Source organism: Eutrigla gurnardus (assembly GCF_963514095.1).
Source record: "Eutrigla gurnardus genome assembly, chromosome: 17".
Classification (NCBI taxonomy): domain Eukaryota; kingdom Metazoa; phylum Chordata; class Actinopteri; order Perciformes; family Triglidae; genus Eutrigla; species Eutrigla gurnardus.
Genome location: NC_139928.1, coordinates 21,229,289 through 21,249,665, shown reverse-complemented (window position 1 = coordinate 21,249,665; position 20,377 = coordinate 21,229,289). Strand labels below are relative to the sequence as shown.

Below are 20,377 nucleotides of genomic sequence, written 5' to 3'. Positions count from 1 at the left end.
ATAAAGAAGCGTTTTGTACGGACAGACAGATGGATATGGACCTGATCGGTTAATCAATGATCCTGTAGTTGAAGTCTCACATGGGGTCTTCTCGTCTAAAAAAACAGAACAAAATAAATCAACACAACGCCAATCCTGGGTGACTGTCATGACATTCTCTAGTCTACAGTATTATTACTCACATATATATATATATATACACATTCACAGTATATCTGCAGCATCATACTAGCCTACCTTTTATTTTGTATTCATTTCATTCTTATTATTTTCTACTTAACCTTTTCACTATACAATGTATTAATATTTTAGTTGAACAACATAATTTGTAAGCAATAAAGTACACAAATAAGAGAATCCTCCTTCACCGCAACATTTCATTCATTCATCCTTCCATGCAGTTGGAATGAAAATTTAAAATATAGGGAGCGACTGCTTTTCAAGTGATTATTACTTTTAACTGTTATTATTATTTAAAGTTTGAATCGGGAATTAAAGCTCAGTGTAAACCACAGTCGGTATGAGGATCTAGTCAAAGAATAACATTTTAAATACAATCTACAACAACCTCTGTTTATTTAGATGAGGTAATCTGGAATTAAAAATTAAAATTTGACACTCTCAACTATATCTACATTGTTTAGAAATGAAGTTTAAACTGTTTCCAATGACTTTGCTGCATTGAACCGACACACAGCACCAACTCTTATCTAGTAACAACTTGAACACTCATCAGCATGAACGCAGACTTTGTTAAGTACGTGAGAGACCAGACGACATGGTGACTACAGCAGCAGCAGCAGAGGGCGCTGTTTCTCTGAGCCTTACACCCCATGCTGCTGGTCGCTTCACATTTTGTTTTCAGCAGGAATTAAACCTTGACCAACTTTAGCACACAGTGAAAGCCACTTTTGGAAATCAACGCAACAAAAAAAAAGTTAAATATAATAAAACAAGATGTACTAACAAGTATGCGGGCATTTGTCTGAAAGAAAAACTGGGATTAAACAAAATACATGAAAAATAGGAGCAAATGTGATGAAACCTGAATCTGACAATAAAAATAATAATGAGTGTTGAACTTGAATATGAGTTTGTGTCTTCTAGTCGTGACCTTATAGCGCTTGTTGTTGAAGTTTGCTGGATAAAGTCACCAACTCAAAGCCTGAAATCAAGAAGAGATGAGACAACGTCTCCGTTTGGGTCTTACAGTTCCTCTTTTTGTGAACCACGAATCCAATCACAGCGAGGACGAGAGCAAGAAGTACGACTGCAGCGATGACGATGATGACGGTGGTCATGTCAGTGGGCTTCTCTGTTGAGCACAAAACAAGAGGAAATAGTCACAACCTGAACAGATGAAGCAGGTTCCAGGAGAAGAACCTCCATTTGTCAACCGGACCACAATCCTGTATTCAGTGTGTTTGTTGGTCCTTTTGAAAACTTGATCCCGACTGATCTCCTGACAGATACATACATTCATCCAGTTATTAAATCATTCTACTCATCCTCTAAAACTGACCAGTAGTTCATTCAATACGGCGCCTACGACCTCTGAACTGTGGTTTGATTATTATGTTTCTAATAATGTTTCTCATCACTTCTGGTCTCAGTCTCACCTTCGTTGATCCTGATGACGTCCAGTGTGGTGATTTTGTCCTCCTTCACACCAGAGAGCTTAAACACACACTCGTACCTGCTCCGGTCTTCAGCTGCCACTGAGAGTTTCAGGTCGGCACTCATCTGGAAGGTTCCATCGTGGTTGGGGAGGATCTCTCCGAGGTCCACGTCCTCATGGAGATCCTCTCCATCTCTCCTCCAGAACAGTGCGGCTCTTTGAGGGTAGAAACCTGTAGCGTGGCAGCTGATTGGAGAGGAGGGAGTCTTCTGGAGGAAAGACACTGAGGGAAGGTCTGAGGAGAGAGAGACGGGTTAGAGGTTCTTTATCCTTATTATTATGATCTGCTGTGTATTAATGATCATGTCTGATGTATCTGAAATGCCTTAGTGACACATACACGAGAAATATATGCAGATGTGACTTGTCAGTAAAGTTTCAGTCATGTTCTCTGTGTCGATCTCTGTTGTGATGACTTGGAGACGGCGCTCCCAGAGAACAACATCAAGCCATACGTGTGTTGTATTACGACGTGATGACGTATGTACAACAGGTAACAGTGCCGAGGCACAGTACGGATCAGATGGCCCTGGTGTGAGGGCGCCCAGATGAGGAAGGTAGGACAGAGGGTGAGACGAAGACAGAGACAGGAACTGAGACAGACAGGAACAGGGCAGTGACAGGGATTCTACCTTTTCTCAGCAGAGAGCTCCTCCCGTACTTCAAATACTTCTTCAGTAACTCAGGACAACGATAGGTGATGTAGTGTTTATCCCGTTCTAGCCAAGCTTTATTAATATCCCACTTGTGATTGGTGATGACAGCCTGTTGTTTTGGAACGATCCATCTCTTTGTCTTCAGGTCAAACGCAATGAAGTCTTCTCCATCATAACCATATTGAAAGAAACCATTTCCCTCATTGGTCTCATCATCCCATTCACAGCCAAATATCTTCTGGAGAATGTGGACACCTGAGAGAGAGAGAGAGAGAGAGAGAGAGAGAGAGAGAGAGAGAGAGAGAGAGAGAGAGAGAGAGAGAGAGAGAGAGAGAGAGAGAGCATTAAACCAGAGTGAGATCATCAGTTAATATCACATCGTTTCCATGGAGACACACTGATCCACAGACAACAGAGGAGCTACACCTGCTGCTGTTATTGGCTCCATGAAAGCCAACCATCACCTGGACAGTGTGGACGTCTCAGGGGGAGATGGTCTGAGTACGGTTCGCTTCAAGTCCGTGTTGCAGTTCGCTTTGCCTGGTCATTGTGAACACAAAGTGTTCCAGCTTCGCTTTGCCATCGTATTTTACCCCTCTAGACCAGAGGTCTTCAACATTTTCAGGCCAAGTAGCCCCAAGACTTATAGTGACCCGGTAGAGGGCCCACATATAATTAAACAAACTGGAAGATTTGTATGTGCTCAATATAGGTTGTATTCATGTTAACTCTTTCTAGTTGCTGATCCATCTTGTAAACAGCAAATACAAATTCAAATCATCAGGAGACACCGGTTACCTAATTGGCTAAATAACAGAGCTAACAGCTAATCACGTTCAAGGAGATCGCATTGCGTTACATTATGATCATCATTATTCAGTAACAAAGAGCACTGGGCCATATTAAACATTATCATGATGTGTTCTAATGTAATCTTGTAAAATAGATATTTTATAGAGAATTAAAGAATTAAAAAGCTCAGAATTATTTCTGTGTGGAAGTGACACTAAACATCACGTCAATGAAGGAGAAAGCATTAACTTTAATGAACTACAGTGTGAGCAGGACTGAGGCCCCATCAGAGCTGAGGTGGACCAGAATCAGAACTGAGGTTGAATCTTCAAATCTTTTGTCTGAACAACACTGAACAGGAGTTAATAAAAAATTATATAAAACACAGAAATGCAGAAAATTATCTAATTAGAGAAACTGGAACTAGAACGTGTTTTCTGATTTATTAAATAAAAGACTGATAATCAATGTTCAGCTGATTAACTAGTGGATGTGTGTGTGTGTGTGTGTGTGTGTGTGTGTGTGTGTGTGTGTGTGTGTGTGTGTGTGTGTGTGTTTATTAAAATACAGGATGAAAGTATAAACCAAATGTTGTCAAAATGAAGTGAAACATAAACAAACCTCCACTTTGGTTGAAGTGCTGCTTTGTAACTTCAATTTTGTTTTTTTCGACCTGCTGAACACCCACACAGATCTCAGTGTGACTCTGCCAGTACTGAGAATCATCTTCTGTGATTCTGCTCATCCAGTCCTGTTTGGGTTCGAATCTCCTGGTGTTGCTGTCATAGTGAGTTATCTGAACGTCATCAACCAACCCAACAGTCACAAACTCTGGGAAGTTTGGGACTCCAGAGGACGACGTCTGGAAATACTTCAGAGAGTGAATCTCTGCAACACAAGATGAACGTCATGATCTCAGTTTTTATCTTCAACAAATCACTGAACAATGTTGTTTTCCTGCACACACAATCCAAAAGAACTACTTCTCTCTCTCCTATTGCTGTTTGTTATTTTTCATATTCAACTAATAGGTTTTATTTTGTTTGATGTTGTCGTCAGAGTGTTTGTGGATTTCAGATGTTTGAGTATAAAAGTTATTTTTTTAAAGACAGAAAGAACCAAGAAACCAAATCTGACCGTTTGTCCCTCACTTTCATAAATCTTGATTTCTGTAAACTGAAGTTAAATCTCAACATCGTTGTTAAACAACATGTTGTGTGAAACCAAATCCTCTCAGCTTTATATTCCAGAATATTCTGATATATTAATATTTGTTCTACATCAGCCGATAGCATTTTTAATATAAACACATAACATGAACAGACTTCATACAGATTCATTAGCTGCTGTTGTTTAAACATGAAATAGCTCCCTCTGGAGGACAAACTATGTAATGGAGACGCTGCTCATGAATTACCTCAAACTTTGTCATTTCTTCACCTGGATTTCTTCTTACTTAAAACACAATATTTATACACACTGATATGATATATATGTGATATGATAATATGTGCTAATACGGATGATTTGTGAGTGACGTTCTACTAAACAGCTTCAGATCTGACCAAACCAACTCAGTAGTGACGTACTACATTCAAACAGACGAGTGTTTCAGTGTGGAGACACATTTCATCCCGAACTTGGAGGAAGTCCTGGAGCTGAACACCAAAGACGATCGAAAGAAGCGTCGGCTCATATAAACAGGGCTTAAAGACATGACGCAGTTCTTCTGTTACAAGCGAGCAACTTAAAAGCCAACAACTAAAGTGTGGACTCACCTGCGGCCGCGCTGTGGAGGCCGACGGCCAGGAGAAGAAGCACAGTCCACGTCTCCATCGTCACCTGTCCTTCTCAAGCTGTCTTCAACTCTTCACTTGTTATTATTGTGGAGGCAAAGTGATGCTGTCCGAGCTGCTGCTCTATCCGGGCTGAAGTGAGGCTGAGACCAGGAGGAGCGCTGACTTCACCCTCCGTCTGAGCCAATGGGGATTTTAGCTGAGCACCGACGTCACTAATAGCCGGGTAAGACTGAGCCACTGAGGTTCATAACGAAAGTTAAAGTGGAGCGATGTTATTTCAGCCTGCGTGAGAGGACGCTGGAGACGCTTTATTCTGGTTTCTCAACGCTGTCCGCACCTGAAAGGAGCATTTAACCTCCTGCTGCTCAGCTCTGCTGTGATCATCTTCAGGCTAATGCAATGTAATGTGCAGAAATGTATGAATGAAGCTCACATACTCTGCAGTAAACAAGAGCTCCAAGTGTGTCTTCATTGATGTTTCTCTTTTAGCAAAATGGCGCCTGGCGTCAGTAGAAACAGCGAGAAACTGAGAGTTCCTTCGTTGTGTTGAGGAAGTGTCTGTTAGCTTCACGGAGTTTGTGACCAGTTATGAGCTGGTCACAAACTCCTGATTCCTTGTCAGTTCCTTCTGTGTATTTGGTCTAGTATGTTCCTTGTGGTCCAGCCTGTTATCCCTGCTGTCGGATTCCTTTTTGTGGGTTTTTGCCTGCATGTTTTTGGGACTCTTGTTTTTTTGCTTAGGAAGGTGTCAACTGAAGAAGTGACCCGGAAGTAAACAAGTGGCCGCCATGATAAAAATGAATTCTCTAAATTTGAAGGAAGGGAGCTGCAGTGCTTCCTTTCAGATCTCCTTTAGCTAGGATGCAACAGATCTTCCTTTACGAAAGGAAAGGAGATTACACCGACCCACAATTCCTTGTGAGGGCAACATTTAAAGTGAATGAATGTGATGATCTTGGGTTTTGTTTGTTTCTCCTGTTTTGTAGTTTCTGTCTCTTGTTGTTGTTGGTTTCCTTTTTTATTTTGTAGTCCTTCTGTCTTGTGTTGTCCTTCTTTACTTCCTGTTGCTTCAGTTAGCATAAAAATGTCAAAAATCAATATCCTTCATATCAATAGACTGAAGATCACAAGATCTGTAAGCATATATGGAATCACAAAAAGACCATTTTAGAATATCAGACAATTTATTGACAAAAAAAAAACAAAGTAGAAAAGCAATAAAATTGAGCAACTAAGTTGTGCAATCATCTACTTCATGCAACACCAGAAGTGATTCTGAGCATCGCTGCTCAGTTTCTACCAAACTAAGAGAGCAGACGTCCGCTGTCCCAAAACACCAGCAGGACATACTTTCAGAAACATCTCATTTCATTTTCACCATCAGTGTGCTGAGAAGCTCCAAACAGCCCAGAAGCCTTTAAGGACCCCCGATCATAAATATTAATATATAAAAAATATAAATATATTTCAAAAACACATCAAAAGAGATGAAACAACCTGATCTCATGTGAACAAATAATAATAATTTATTTCCTTTATGGGCGCCTTTCTAAACACTCAAGGTCACCATACAAAGTCAAATAAAAACAATGAGAGCATCAATCAGACATTCATCACAGCGAGCAAACCCTAATAAAACAGTGTACAAGGAGCAACTGAATTAAAGGGAGGAGGCTTGTCTAAATAGATATGTTTTCCAGTGAGATTAGAAAGTGGGGATGGAAGTGGAGTGTTGATATCATGAGGCAGAGAATAAACAGCACATTTCCACGTGCCGTTATTAAGCATTTCAGGCTTTTCCCACGTCGTTCAGCCACAGCGAAGCGGTCGCACAACTAAATTAGATTTAAGGAAACTTCACGGTCGGGCTTCAAATCAGTACGTAATCTACGCAGCATACGTACGGAAACAAGTTGACAGGAAATGTGTTGTGAAACTATGAGCTTTTAAAAGAAAGCCGCAACGCTCCGGGACACAGGTCTGGGACACCGGTCTCCTTGGTGCAAGTCGTGTGTTTGTTTGACCCTCCACTGGCAAACTCACGTTCTAAACGTCCTCACTTGTTCACGACGCTGCTTCTTCATGCAGATGTGTTTACGTTGCAGTGCAGACGCCGTGGTGTACGAACGACTAACAAGAAGCTAGAAAGGCGTTCTTATTGCAGCGACGGGACGAGGAATTGTTGCGTCAATCATTCGCCGGTTGGAGAAAACAGGCTGTTTGACACATCATCATACTCCAGATACACGAAGAAAAACCTCTAGGAAGTCAATCATCGTAAAAACAATCTTACGTTTTCAAGAAATATACAAACTATTTACACAACTGGAAAATGTGTGTGTGTGTGTGTGTGTGTGTGTCTCGGGGTCAGCAACACCGATCCAACAACGGAGAGAAAAACGCTAATATCTGTTATCTCTCGTTATCATCAAACTGCCGGATGCTACGAGTGTAGATATGAAAATGTGAATGCACGTTCATGGATGTGTGTCGACATGTGAATTTACATTTGTGAAAAGCCTGACAGCATTAAAAAGCATTTAAAAGTATTAAAGTTCAGCTATGCTGTATTATTTATAGATGAACACACAAACCTCAAAATTACATTTCTAAACTAAAACAAAAAGCAAAAATCCAAATCGTACTTGTAAAATATATACCAACCTAATTTTGAAATGTCGTATTCCAATCAATGAGCATCTACGATGACATCACTGACAGCATCGATAATCCTCGAACAAGTCGCTTTTCAAATTACGCATCGTCATTTGATACATTTTTAATTCTCAAATATTGATTATTGCTCCTTTTAAAGCCTTGTTGCGTTTGGCAACGTTAATGTTTTGGCCACGTGAATATCAGGGACATTAAACCGGTTTTGTCGGTGATCCGGCTCTTTTGTTTATATTAGATTTCAGATTGTGTCAAACTTTGTACATAACAGAGTCTGAAGTTATGGACTGAAGTTCACCCTCCTCTTCCTGCAGTCACTCACATCTGCCAAATACACAAGCATTAAAAATGAACAGTGCAAAACGTAATAATATGGCAATAAGGTATCAGGAATGGAAGGTGTGAAACCACTGGGATAGTACAGGCGTCACACATTAGTTACCTTTTATCCAACGGTGTGTTGCTGCTTGAACTCTGAGTCTGAAGAGACCAAAATACAAAACAATAGTCAAGTAAAGGACAAAATCAGATAAAGAAGCGTTTTGTACGGACAGACAGATGGATATGGACCTGATCGGTTAATCAATGATCCTGTAGTTGAAGTCTCACATGGGGTCTTCTTGTCTAAAAAACAGAACAAAATAAATCAACACAAGGCCAATCCTGGGTGACTGTCATGAGTGTTTTGTACTGACAGACAGATGGATATGGACCTGATTGGTTAATCAACGATCCTGTAGATGATCTCTCAGATGGGGTCTTCTTGTCTAAAAAACAGAACAAAATAAATCAACACAAGGCCAATCCTGGGTGACTGTCATGACATTCTCTAGTCTACAGTATTATTACTCACATATATATATATATACACATTCACAGTATATCTGCAGCATCATACTAGCCTACCTTTTATTTTGTATTCATTTCATTCTTATTATTTTCTACTTAACCTTTTCACTATACAATGTATTAATATTGTAGTTGAACAACATAATTTGTAAGCAATAAAGTACACAAATAAGAGAATCCTCCTTCACTGCGACATTTCAGTTAGAAAATGTCAAAAATGTCCCATTCATCATTTTATCCCGTCAGATATTTGTGTTAAATTGTCATAACTAGCGTATGAACTCATTCATCCTTCCATGCATTTGGAATGAAATTTTAAAATATAGGGAGCGACTGCTTTTCATGTGATTATTACTTTTAAATGTTATTATTATTTAAAGTTTGAATTGGGAATGAAAGTTTAGCTGTGCCAACTTTAGCACTCAGTGAAAGCCACTTTTGGAAATCAACGCAACAAAAATGTTTAATATAATAAAACAAGATTTACTTACAAGTATGCGGGTATTTGTCTGAAAGAAAAACTGGGATTAAACAAAATACATGAAAAATAGGAGCAAATCTGATGAAACCTGAATCTGACAATAAAAATAACAATGAATGTTGAAATTGAATATGAGTTTGTGTCTTCTAGTCGTGACCTTATAGCGCTTGTTGTTGAAGTTTGCTGGATAAAGTCACCAACTCAAAGCCTGAAATCAAGAAGAGATGAGACAACGTCTCCGTTTGGGTCTTACTGTTCCTCTTTTTGTGAACCACGAATCCAATCCCAGCGAGGACGAGAGCAAGAAGTACGACTGCAGCGATGACGATGATGACGGTGGTCATGTCAGTGGGCTTCTCTGTTGAGCACAAAACAAGAGGAAATAGTCACAACCTGAACAGATGAAGCAGGTTCCAGGAGAAGAACCTCCATTTGTCAACCGGACCACAATCCTGTATTCAGTGTGTTTGTTGGTCCTTTTGAAAACGTGATCCTGACTGATCTCCTGACAGATACATACATTCATCCAGTTATTAAATCATTCTACTCATCCTCTAAAACTGACCAGTAGTTCATTCAATACGGCGCCTACGACCTCTGAACTGTGGTTTGATTATTATGTTTCTAATAATGTTTCTCATCACTTCTTGTCTCAGTCTCACCTTTGTTGCTCCTGATGACGTCCAGTCTGGTGATTTTGTCCTCCTTCACACCAGAGAGCTTAAACACACACTCGTACCTGCTCCGGTCTTCAGCTGCCACTGAGAGTTTCAGGTCGGCACTCATCTGGAAGGTTCCATCGTGGTTGGGGAGGATCTCTCCAAGATCCACGTCCTCATGGAGATCCTCTCCATCTCTCCTCCAGAACAGTTCGGCTCTTTGAGGGTAGAAACCTGTAGCGTGGCAGCTGATTGGAGAGGAGGGAGTCTTCTGGAGGAAGGACACTGAGGGAAGGTCTGAGGAGAGAGAGACGGGTTAGAGGTTCTTTATCCTTATTATTATGATCTGCTGTGTATTTATTTATTTATTTATTTATTTGAAAGGGACAATACACATTAATGAACATCAGTATGTGAATACAAATGTAAATGTGTCGGAGTTAGCAAGCCTGCTAATTTACATCCGCAGTCCCTTGGCAATTAACGGGATAGTTCGGAATTTTGGACATAAGACCTATTTTCCAAGTCAGCCCGTGTGTTCGAGACGTCTGGAGACGTTTTCAAGACATTTCATTCAGTTCTTCTAGTTGCCGAGTTCACTTATGCTATGGCTAGCGCAAGTCAATGGTTCTAGTTAGCATGGCATTAAAAACACTCATACCGACTCCACAGTGCACCCGAGGCAAATCCATTGTAACGGCAGACTATCGATGTACATATCTGTGTTGATAGACTGTTTGAAATAAAACCAACCTTGCATTTTTAAGGATTTATGTCTCAGCAGCAGCAGCAGCAGCGTGTCATACTTCCTAGTAGGCTATGGCAGCGGCGGAGTGATATCACCTAGCACTTATAAGTTACCGGTTCTATAATAGTTTGTTTACCTGCTGTCATTGCTACAGACGCAGAGTAGCCTGCAGTGCTAGTTTCTTCAATCTCACAGAAATGGACACTTTTGGAGAATATACTGAAACCTTTGAAGACTCTAATGAGGAGTTTTTTTCCACCCAAACCCAACCGTACCTGTACGAGCCTGAATATACAGAGGAAGAATTGCGCGAGAGGGATGCTCAAAGGGCAGAACGTGAACGAGCTTCTGTGGAGACCGAGATAGCTGGAGCTGAGTACCGGGACCGAACAAACGGAGACTGGTGGTGCCAGGAGGGAATCCCCCGCAACGCGTCCGAGGGTTTACGGGTCTACGGACGGAGCAGAGGCTATTTACGGGCAGTATTTCGGGTGGCGCGTCATAGAGTTTTGAGTCCGACGGAGAGTCCGCATGTGTGGATTCGCGGAGCCGCCCGCTGCCCGGTGTTGGTCTGCGGTCCAAGGGCTTTTCACCCAGGTCTGGGGGCATAAGGGCAGAGAGTTCGGTGGTGTTTTTGTGTCTATATACCGGAGGGATTCCCCGCAACGCGTACGAGGGTTTACGGGTCTATGGACGGAGCAGGTTTGTGGTGCGTAATTGTGGCTTCGCGTGGCTGTGGGCTGCCCGGTGTTTGAGTGAGCTCTGAGGGCTTTTCAGACAGCCTTGGGGACACAAGTGCTGAGAGTTCGGCGGTGTTGAGCCACGTGTTTACCGGCTGGATTGCGAGCGGCGCGTCTTAGAGTTAGAGTCCGACGGAGAGTCCGCATGTGTGGATTCGCATGGCCGTGGGCTGCCCGGTGTTTGAGTGAGGACCAAGGGCTTTTTTTACCCAGCTCTGAGGGCACAAGGCCCGAATATTCGGCGGTGTTTATGTTTCTATTTACCGGAGGGAATCCCCGCAACGTGTCCGAGGGTTTACGGGTCTATGGACGGAGCAGGTTTGTGGTGCGTAATTGTGGCTTCGCATGGCTGTGGGCTGCCCGGTGTTTGAGTGAGCTCTGAGGGCTTTTCAGACAGCCTTTGGGGTATAAGTGCCAACAGTTTGGCCCGGTTCGATTGCCTATTTACGGGCAGTATTCGGGCTGCGCCTCTTAGAGTTTTGAGTCCGACGGAGCAAAGTAAATTTCCGCTGCTGCTGAGAAACTAGTTCCTCAAAAAATGGATGATTCATGCGATGCGAGGTTAGTTTTGTTTCAAATATTATTCTATCAACACACATATGTACATCGACAGTCTAGTGTTTTAATGGATTTGCCTCGGGTGCTGTGGAGTGGGCAAGACTGTTTTTAATGCTTGTCTAGCTAAGAACCATTGACTTGCGCTAGCTATAGCATAAGCGAACTCGGCAACTAGAAGAACTGAATGAAATTTCTTGAAAACGTCTCCAGACATCTCAAACACACCGGCTCACTTGGAAAATAAGTCTTATGTCCAAATTTCTGAACTATCCCTTTAACATAGTTAATAAATATTTTTGTAAAAAAGTCTTTGGGGGTTCATGTCTTCCTGCACCACCAGTAAATACCAACCACTGCCATGCGCTTTACAGTCACACAAGATAAGTAAAATATAATACAATACATATACCTTTAACTAGTATGACTAGATTAACATAATGTATCTTACAGTGTAATATTGCCAAGGAAACTGCACTGTCGTAGCCATGTTCGATGCTGCATCGAACATAGCTCTAACATTTTCTGAAAGTTCCTCCGGATCATTATCACACTCCGTCTGAGACTCAGCCATTGTCGCGGTTTTGTGTTGACAAACACAGTCGAGAGCGTGGCTACTTTGGCGGTATCCTTATGGGGAGAATTACGTATTTTCCTGGAGAGTGTGCACTGTGATAGGTTTCCTTCTTTGACAAACACAGCTTGTGTCCAATAGTATTTAAAAAAAAAAAGGGCAGGCCTGAAAGTAACGAGTACTTTTCAGCCTTTCTAGAAATTAACTCGAGTAAAAGTAAAAGTATTTGTCTTGGAAATGTTTTCAAGTAAGAGTAATAAGTACTAAAGAAATCTAATACTCAAGTAAAGTACAAATTTACTTAAGTACAGTACTTAAGTAAATTTACTCTGTTACTGTTCACCACTGCTCCTCGGCCCCGGCACGCTTGGAAGAGGTGGATTTGAGTACAGTACGGTTCATGCACCAGCACATGCACGGGTACGCAATGTGGACACGGCTGTAATTGATAAGCCCCCCCACTATTGAGCCGTTTTTGACTAAAAATACTGTTGATGACTGTGTAAGACACAGCGGGATTCTGGGTCGGGCTTGGGGCTCGTGGTGTGTTCCCGGAGCGGAACCAGACTGGTACTTTTAGAAGAAAAATGCAGCTGTGTATCTCCTTCCAAAATCCACTCCGCTTGTGCTGTCTGCTCGCAATCACTCCCACTCACATGCGCCGAGTGTTTACTAGAAATGTGACTTGTCAGTAAAGTTTCAGTCATGTTCTCTGTGTCGATCTCTGTTGTGATGACTTGGAGACGGCGCTCCCTGAAAACAACATCAAGCCATACGTGTGTTGTATTACGACGTGATGACGTATGTGCAACAGGTAACAGTGCCGAGGCACAGTACGGATCAGATGACCCTGGTGTGAGGGCGCCCAGATGAGGAAGGTAGGACAGAGGGTGAGACGAAGACAGAGACAGGAACTGAGACAGACAGGAACAGGGCAGTGACAGGGATTCTACCTTTTCTCAGCAGAGAGCTCCTCCCGTACTTCAAATACTTCTTCAGTAACTCAGGACAACGATAGGTGATGTCATGTTTATCCCGTTCTAGCAAAGCTTTGTTAATATCCCACTTGTGATTGGTGATGACAGCCTGTTGTTTTGGAACGATCCATCTCTTTGTCTTCAGGTCAAACGCAATGAAGTCTTCTCCATCATAACCATATTGAAAGAAACCATTTCCTTCATTAGTCTCATCATCCCATTCACAGCCAATTATCTCCTGGAGAATGTGGACACCTGAGAGAGAGAGAGAGAGAGAGGACGAGAGAGAGAGAGAGAGAGAGAATTAAACCAGAGTGAGATCATCAGTTAATATCACATCGTTTCCATGGAGACACACTGATCCACAGACAACAGAGGAGCTACACCTGCTGCTGTTATTGGCTCCATGAAAGCCAACCATCACCTGGACAGTGTGGACGTCTCAGGGGGAGATGGTCTGAGTAAGGTGCGCTTCAAGTCCGTGTTGCAGTTCGCTTTGCCTGGTCATTGTGAACACAAAGTGTTCCAGCTTCGCTTTGCCATCGTATTTTACCCCTCTAGACCAGAGGTCTTCAACGTTTTCAGGCCAAGTAGCCCCAAGACTTATAGTGACCCGGTAGAGGGCCCACATATAATTAAACAAACTGGAAGATTTGTATGTGCTCAATATAGGTTGTATTCATGTTAAGGTGTATTTGTTGACATGTCTTTGGGGATTTATTTGGGATCAAATAATTTTGGGGACCCTCTGCAGTCATACTGTGGACCTCCTAGGGGTCCCGGACCCCCTGTTCAAGATGTATGCTCTAGACTTTCTGTTTGGGACACAGTCATATCAGCCACCGATTCATTCAGTACAAATATGAAATCTGAATAGTGGCTTCAACTCTTTCTAGTTGCTGATCCATCTTGTAAACAGCAAATACAAATTCAAATCATCAGGAGACACCGGTTACCTAATTGGCTAAATAACAGAGCTAACAGCTAATCACGTTCAAGGAGATCGCATTGCGTTACATTATGATCATCATTATTCAGTAACAAAGAGCACTGGGCCATATTAAACATTATCATGATGTGTTCTAATGTAACCTTGTAAAATAGATATTTTATAGAGAATTAAAGAATTAAAAAGCTCAGAATTCTTTGTGTGTGGAAGTGACACTAAACATCACGTCAATGAAGGAGAAAGCATTAACTTTAATGAACTACAGTGTGAGCAGGACTGAGGCCCCATCAGAGCTGAGGTGGACCAGAATCAGAACTGAGGTTGAATCTTCAAATCTTTTGTCTGAACAACACTGAACAGGAGTTAATACAAAATTATATAAAACACAGAAATGCAGAAAATTATCTAATTAGAGAAACTGGAACTAGAACATGTTTTCTGATTTATTAAATAAAAGACTGATAATCAATGTTCTGCTGATTAACTAGTGGATGTGTGTGTGTGTGTGTGTGTGTGTGTGTGTGTGTGTGTGTGTGTGTGTGTTTGTGTGTGTGTGTGTGTGTGTGTGTGTGTGTGTGTGTGTTTATTAAAATACTGGATGAAAGTATAAACCAAATGTTGTCAAAATGAAGTGAAACATAAACAAACCTCCACTTTGGTTGAAGCGCTGCTTTGTAACTTCAATTTTGTTTTTTTCGGCCTGATGAACACCCTCACAGTTCTCAGTGCGAGTCTGCCAGTACTGAGGATCATCTTCTGTGATTCTGTTCATCCAGTCCTGTTTGGGTTCTACTCTCCTGGTGTTGCTGTCATAGTGAGTTACCTCAACGTCATCAACCAACGCAACAGACACAAACTCTGGGAAGTTTGGGACTCCAGAGGACGACGTGGAGAAATACTTCAGAGAGTGAATCTCTGCAACACAAGATGAACGTCATGATCTCAGTTTTTATCTTCAACAAATCACTGAACAATGTAGTTTTCCTGCACACGCAATCCAAAAGAACTACATTCAATACACGTTGATAATATCTGCTGTACTCAACAAACACAAACATGTTTCTGGTGCTTTTGTCTTGAAAACTGTGTTTATTCTGATATTAAATAGTGAAGGAGTCTCATATTTAGGTCAGTTGTGTTCCTGACTTTGGTTGACAGAAAGCAGTTTGTAGAAAGAGGCGTTGTTCATTTGATTTCATCTCCATGTGAAGTGAAAGTCCAGTTTAGTTTCCAGTTGGTGGAGTGGTTTCTTCTTCAGGAAGCATCGTTAGTAGTTTACACTCCTCAAGCGAGCAACTTAAAAGCCAACAACTAAAGTGTGGACTCACCTGCGGCCGCGCTGTGGAGGCCGACGGCCAGGAGAAGAAGCACAGTCCACGTCTCCATCGTCACCTGTCCTTCTCAAGCTGTCTTCAACTCTTCACTTGTTATTATTGTGGAGGCAAAGTGATAACGTCCGAGCTGCTGCTCTATCCGGGCTGAAGTGAGGCTGAGACCAGGAAGAGCGCTGACTTCACCCTCCGTCTTAGCCAATGGGGATTTTAGCTGAGCACCGACGTCACTAATAGGCGGGTAAAGCTACTGAGGTTAATAACGAAAGTGAAAGTGGAGCGATGTTATTTCAGCCTGCGTGAGAGGACGCTGAAGACCCTTTATTCTGGTTTCTCAACGCTGTCCGCACCTGAAAGGAGCATTTAACCTCCTGCTGATCAGCTCTGCTGTGGTCATCTTCAGGCTAATGCAATGTAATGTGCAGAAATGTATGAATGAAGCTCACATACTCTGCAGTAAACAAGAGCTCCAAGTGTGTCTTCATTGATGTTTGTCTTTTAGCAAAATGGCGCCTGGCGTCAGTAGAAACAGCGAGAAACTGAGAGTTCCTTCGTTGTGTTGAGGAAGTGTCTGTTAGCTTCACGGAGTTTGTGACCAGTTATAAGCTGGTCACAAACTCCTGATTCCTTGTCAGTTCCTTCTGTGTATTTGGTCTAGTATGTTCCTTGTGGTCCAGCCTGTTATCCCTGCTGTCGGATTCCTTTTTGTGGGTTTTTGCCTGCATGTTTTTGGGACTCTTGTTTTTTTGCTTAGGAAAGTGTCAACTGAAGAAGTGACCCGGAAGTAAACAAGTGGCCGCCATGATAAAAATGAATTCTCTAAATTTGAAGGAAGGGAGCTGCAGTGCTTCCTTTCAGATCTCCTTTAGCATAGGATGCAACAGATCTTCCTTTACGAAAGGAAAGGAGATTACACCGACCCACAATTCCTTGTGAGGGCAACATTTAAAGTGAATGAATGTGATGATCTTGGGTTTTGTTTGTTTCTCCTGTTTTGTAGTTTCTGTCTCTTGTTGTTGTTGGTTTCCTTTTTTATTTTGTAGTCCTTCTGTCTTGTGTTGTCCTTCTTTACTTCCTGTTGCTTCAGTTAGCATAAAAATGTCAAAAATCAATATCCTTCATATCAATAGACTGAAGATCACAAGATCTGTAAGCATATATGGAATCACAAAAAGACCATTTTAGAATATCAGACAATTTATTGACAAAAAAAAAACAAAGTAGAAAAGCAATAAAATTGAGCAACTTAGTTGTGCAATCATCTACTTCATGCAACACCAGAAGTGATTCTGAGCATCGCTGCTCAGTTTCTACCAAACTAAGAGAGCAGACGTCCGCTGTCCCAAAACACCAGCAGGACATACTTTCAGAAACATCTCATTTCATTTTCACCATCATAAATATTAATATATAAAAAATATAAATATATTTCAAAAACACATCAAAAGAGATGAAACAACCAGATCTCATGTGAACAAATAATAATAATTTATTTCCTTTATGGGCGCCTTTCTAAACACTCAAGGTCACCATACAAAGTCAAATAAAAACAATGAGAGCATCAATCAGACATTCATCACAGCGAGCAAACCCTAATAAAACAGTGTACAAGGAGCAACTGAATTAGAGGGAGGAGGCTTGTCTAAATAGATATGTTTTCCAGTGAGATTAGAAAGTGGGGATGAAAGTGGAGTGTTGGATGTCATGAGACATATAATAAACGGCACATTTCCACGTGCTGTCGTTAAGCATTTTAGGCTTTTCCCACGTCGTTAAGCCACAGCGAAGCGGTTGCATGACTAAGTTAGATTTAGGAAAACTTCACGGGCGGGCTTCAAATCAGTATGTAATCTACGCTGCATACGTAATGAAACAAGTTAACAGGAAACGCGTCGTGAAACTATGAACTTTTAAAAGAAAGCAGCAACGCTCCGGGACACGGGTCTGGGACACGGGTCTGGGACACCAGTCTCCTTGGTGCAAGTCGTGTGTTTGTTTGACCCTCCACCGGCAGACTCACGTTCTAAACGTCCTCACTTGTTCACGACGCTGCTTCTTCATGCAGATGCGTTTACGTTGCAGTGCAGACGGCGTGGCGTACGAACGACTAACAAGAAGCTAGAAAGGCGTTCTTATTGCAGCGACGGGACGACGAATTGTTGCGTCAATCATTCGCCGGTTGGAGAAAACAGGCTGTTTGACACATCATCATATTCCAGACACACGAAGAAAAACCTCTAGGAAGTCAATCATCGTAAAAACAAACTTACGTTTTCAAGAAATATACAAACTATTTACACAACTGGAAAATGTGTGTGTGTGTGTGTGTGTCGGGCAGTGATGGGCAGTAACGCGTTAGAAGTAACGCGTTACTGTAATCCAATTACTTTTTTCAAATAACGAGTAAAGTAAAGGATTACAATTGCAAAAATAGTAATTCGATTACTTTTACCTTCCTGCAAGCAGCCTGCGTTACTGCGTTACTAAACCGTGATTTATCTTTGCCACGTGACACTCTCTCATGAGTCGACTCGTGACAATGACGTAGCGGCGCGACGTCTAGAAGTAAACAACAGACACGTGTGTGCAAGACATGGAGTGCGGGAGAAAGAGCGAACATGGAGCATTTAATTCATGGAAGTTCAGACATTACTTTGAGTTTGACTCGGTAAAAGATGTAAAAAACATTAACGTCCGCTGTACACTCTGCGTGGGAAGAAAGATTTTGTCTACAGCGAAAAATTCCACCTCAAATCTGAGCAAGCACCTAGCAAGCCGGCACAAGAATGTGAAACTCACTGAGACACCCCGAAATCCCGACATGGCCGCTGCAGCAACAGAGGGACCCTCTCCTGCTAAACAGGTGAAAATAGATTTAAGAGCGTCAGCGACAGGACTTAGTGCCGCTGAACTGAAGAAGCTTGTCGCTGGCTATATTGTCGAGGACATGTTGCCCATTTCCACTGTAGACTCTGATTCATTCCGACGCCTAAATGTGGCATGCAACAGCATTTTCTGTTTTGGTAAACGCATTACTCCTCTCTGCACTGCAACTGTTAAAAGATGTAAATGTTAATAGAGACTTTGGTTTTAATTATTTTATTGCTGTATTTTATTTACATCTATTCGAATGAAGGTGTGTATACACACCAAAACGATTTTTTTTAAATGAGACTGTTGCATTTAATTTATTTTTTTGTTTGCAATGTGCATAGTTAAAAAGATTGAGTAATAAAAACAAGTTTTAAAAAAAGCGTATTGAGGTTGTGTATAGCTAGTGTATTTTTGAAAAGTAAAAAGTAAAGTAATTAGTAAAGTAACTAATTACTTTTGAAAATAAGTAATCAGTAAAGTAACTGGATTACTTTCTTGGATAAGTAATCAGTAATCAGTAACTAATTACTTTTTCCAAGTAACTTGACCAACACTGGTGTCGGGGTCGGCAACACCGATCCAACAACGGAGAGAAAAACGCTAATATCTGTTATCTCTCGTTATCATCAAACTGCCGGATGCTACGAGTGCAGATATGAAAATTCATGGATGTGTGTCGACATGTGAATTTACATTTGTGAAAAGCCTGACAGCATTAAAAAGCATTTAAAAGTATTGAAGTTCAGCTATGCTGTATTATTTATAGATGAACACAAACCTCAAAATTACATTTTGTAAACTAAAACAAAAAGCAAAAATCCAAATCGTACTTGTAAAATATATACCAACCTAATTTTGAAATGTCGTTTTCCAATCAATGAGCATCTACGATGACATCACCGACAGCATCGATAATCCTCGGACAAGTCGCTTTTCAAATTACGCATCGTCATTTGATACATTTTTAATTCTCAAATATTGATTATTGCTCCTTTTAAAGCCTTGTTGCGTTTGGCAACGTTAATGTTTTGGCCACATGAATTTAGGGGACATTAAACCGGTTTTGTGGTTCAAATCGATTTCAGATTGTGTCAAACTTTGTACATAACAGAGTCTGAAGTTATGGACTGAAGTTCACCCTCCTCTTCCTGCAGTCACTCACATCTGTCAAATATACAAGCATTAAAAATGAACAGTGCAAAACGTAATAATATGGCAATAAGGTATCAGGAATGGAAGGTGTGAAACCACTGGGATAGTACAGACGTCACACATTAGTTACCTTTTATCCAACGGTGTGTTGCTGCTTGAACTCTCCGAGTCTGAAGAGACCAAAATACAAAACAATAGTCAAGTAAAGGACAAAATCAGATAAAGACGCGTTTTGTACGGACAGACAGATGGATATGGACCTGATTGGATATTCAACGATTCTGTAGTTGAAGTCTCAGATGGGGTCTTCTTGTCTAAAAAAACAGAACAAAATAAATCAACACAAGGTCAATCCTGGGTGACACAGAAGGAAAACTTGAATGAGCGGACTCGAGTGCAGAGTTCGGGATGAAGCAGTTAGTCTTTAATTTCAGTTTTACCGGACACACCGGGGAAACAAAAGGCGCCTCACGACGAGGGATGGTCTAAACTGAAACTACCTAACAACCTAGACTATGAGATAAACCACTAAAGGCAGAGCCAACAAAAATCACTCTTTCGAGGAATTAGAGGAACAACAAAAACCTAGACTATGAGACAAACTACTAAAGGCAGAGCCAACAAAAATCACTCCCTTGAGGAACTATGGAACTAGACTGAGCTTGACTATGACGTGAGCTGGTGATCTGTACTAGGAACATGACACACTGGCACAGGACAAAAGGGAGACGCAGACTATAAACACATGGAGGGAAATGGGGAACAGGTGGACACAATCAGGAATCAGGGGAGACAATCAGACTGGTGACACATGAGGAAGGGCAAGTGACCTGAAACGAGAGGAGAGTTAATTTCCAAAATAAACCAGGAAGTCACAAAACAAACATGGA

At 41.5% G+C, this 20,377-nt stretch overlaps 2 protein-coding genes across 2 annotated transcripts in view; both read right to left on the bottom strand.

Moving 5' to 3' along the window:
• Positions 1 to 5,044, bottom strand: part of LOC311027493 (major histocompatibility complex class I-related gene protein-like) — a 60,248-nt gene extending 55,204 nt beyond the window's left edge. Inside the window, exons 1-6 of the mRNA XM_084031515.1 lie at positions 4,905 to 5,044; positions 3,748 to 4,014; positions 2,311 to 2,589; positions 1,620 to 1,913; positions 1,211 to 1,315; positions 42 to 95 (exon numbers count right to left, since the gene is read on the bottom strand). Of these exons, the coding sequence (XP_083887641.1) occupies positions 42 to 95; positions 1,211 to 1,315; positions 1,620 to 1,913; positions 2,311 to 2,589; positions 3,748 to 4,014; positions 4,905 to 4,962 (1,057 nt within the window). The 5' untranslated portion in view covers positions 4,963 to 5,044. The remainder of the gene's footprint in view (positions 1 to 41; positions 96 to 1,210; positions 1,316 to 1,619; positions 1,914 to 2,310; positions 2,590 to 3,747; positions 4,015 to 4,904) is intronic.
• Positions 5,045 to 6,428: 1,384 nt separating this feature from the next.
• Positions 6,429 to 20,377, bottom strand: part of LOC311028080 (major histocompatibility complex class I-related gene protein-like) — a 153,649-nt gene continuing 139,700 nt past the window's right edge. The window contains exons 3-4 of the transcript XR_014598683.1: positions 19,618 to 19,657; positions 6,429 to 7,922 (exon numbers count right to left, since the gene is read on the bottom strand). The gene's annotated coding sequence lies outside the window, so the exon portion shown is untranslated. The remainder of the gene's footprint in view (positions 7,923 to 19,617; positions 19,658 to 20,377) is intronic.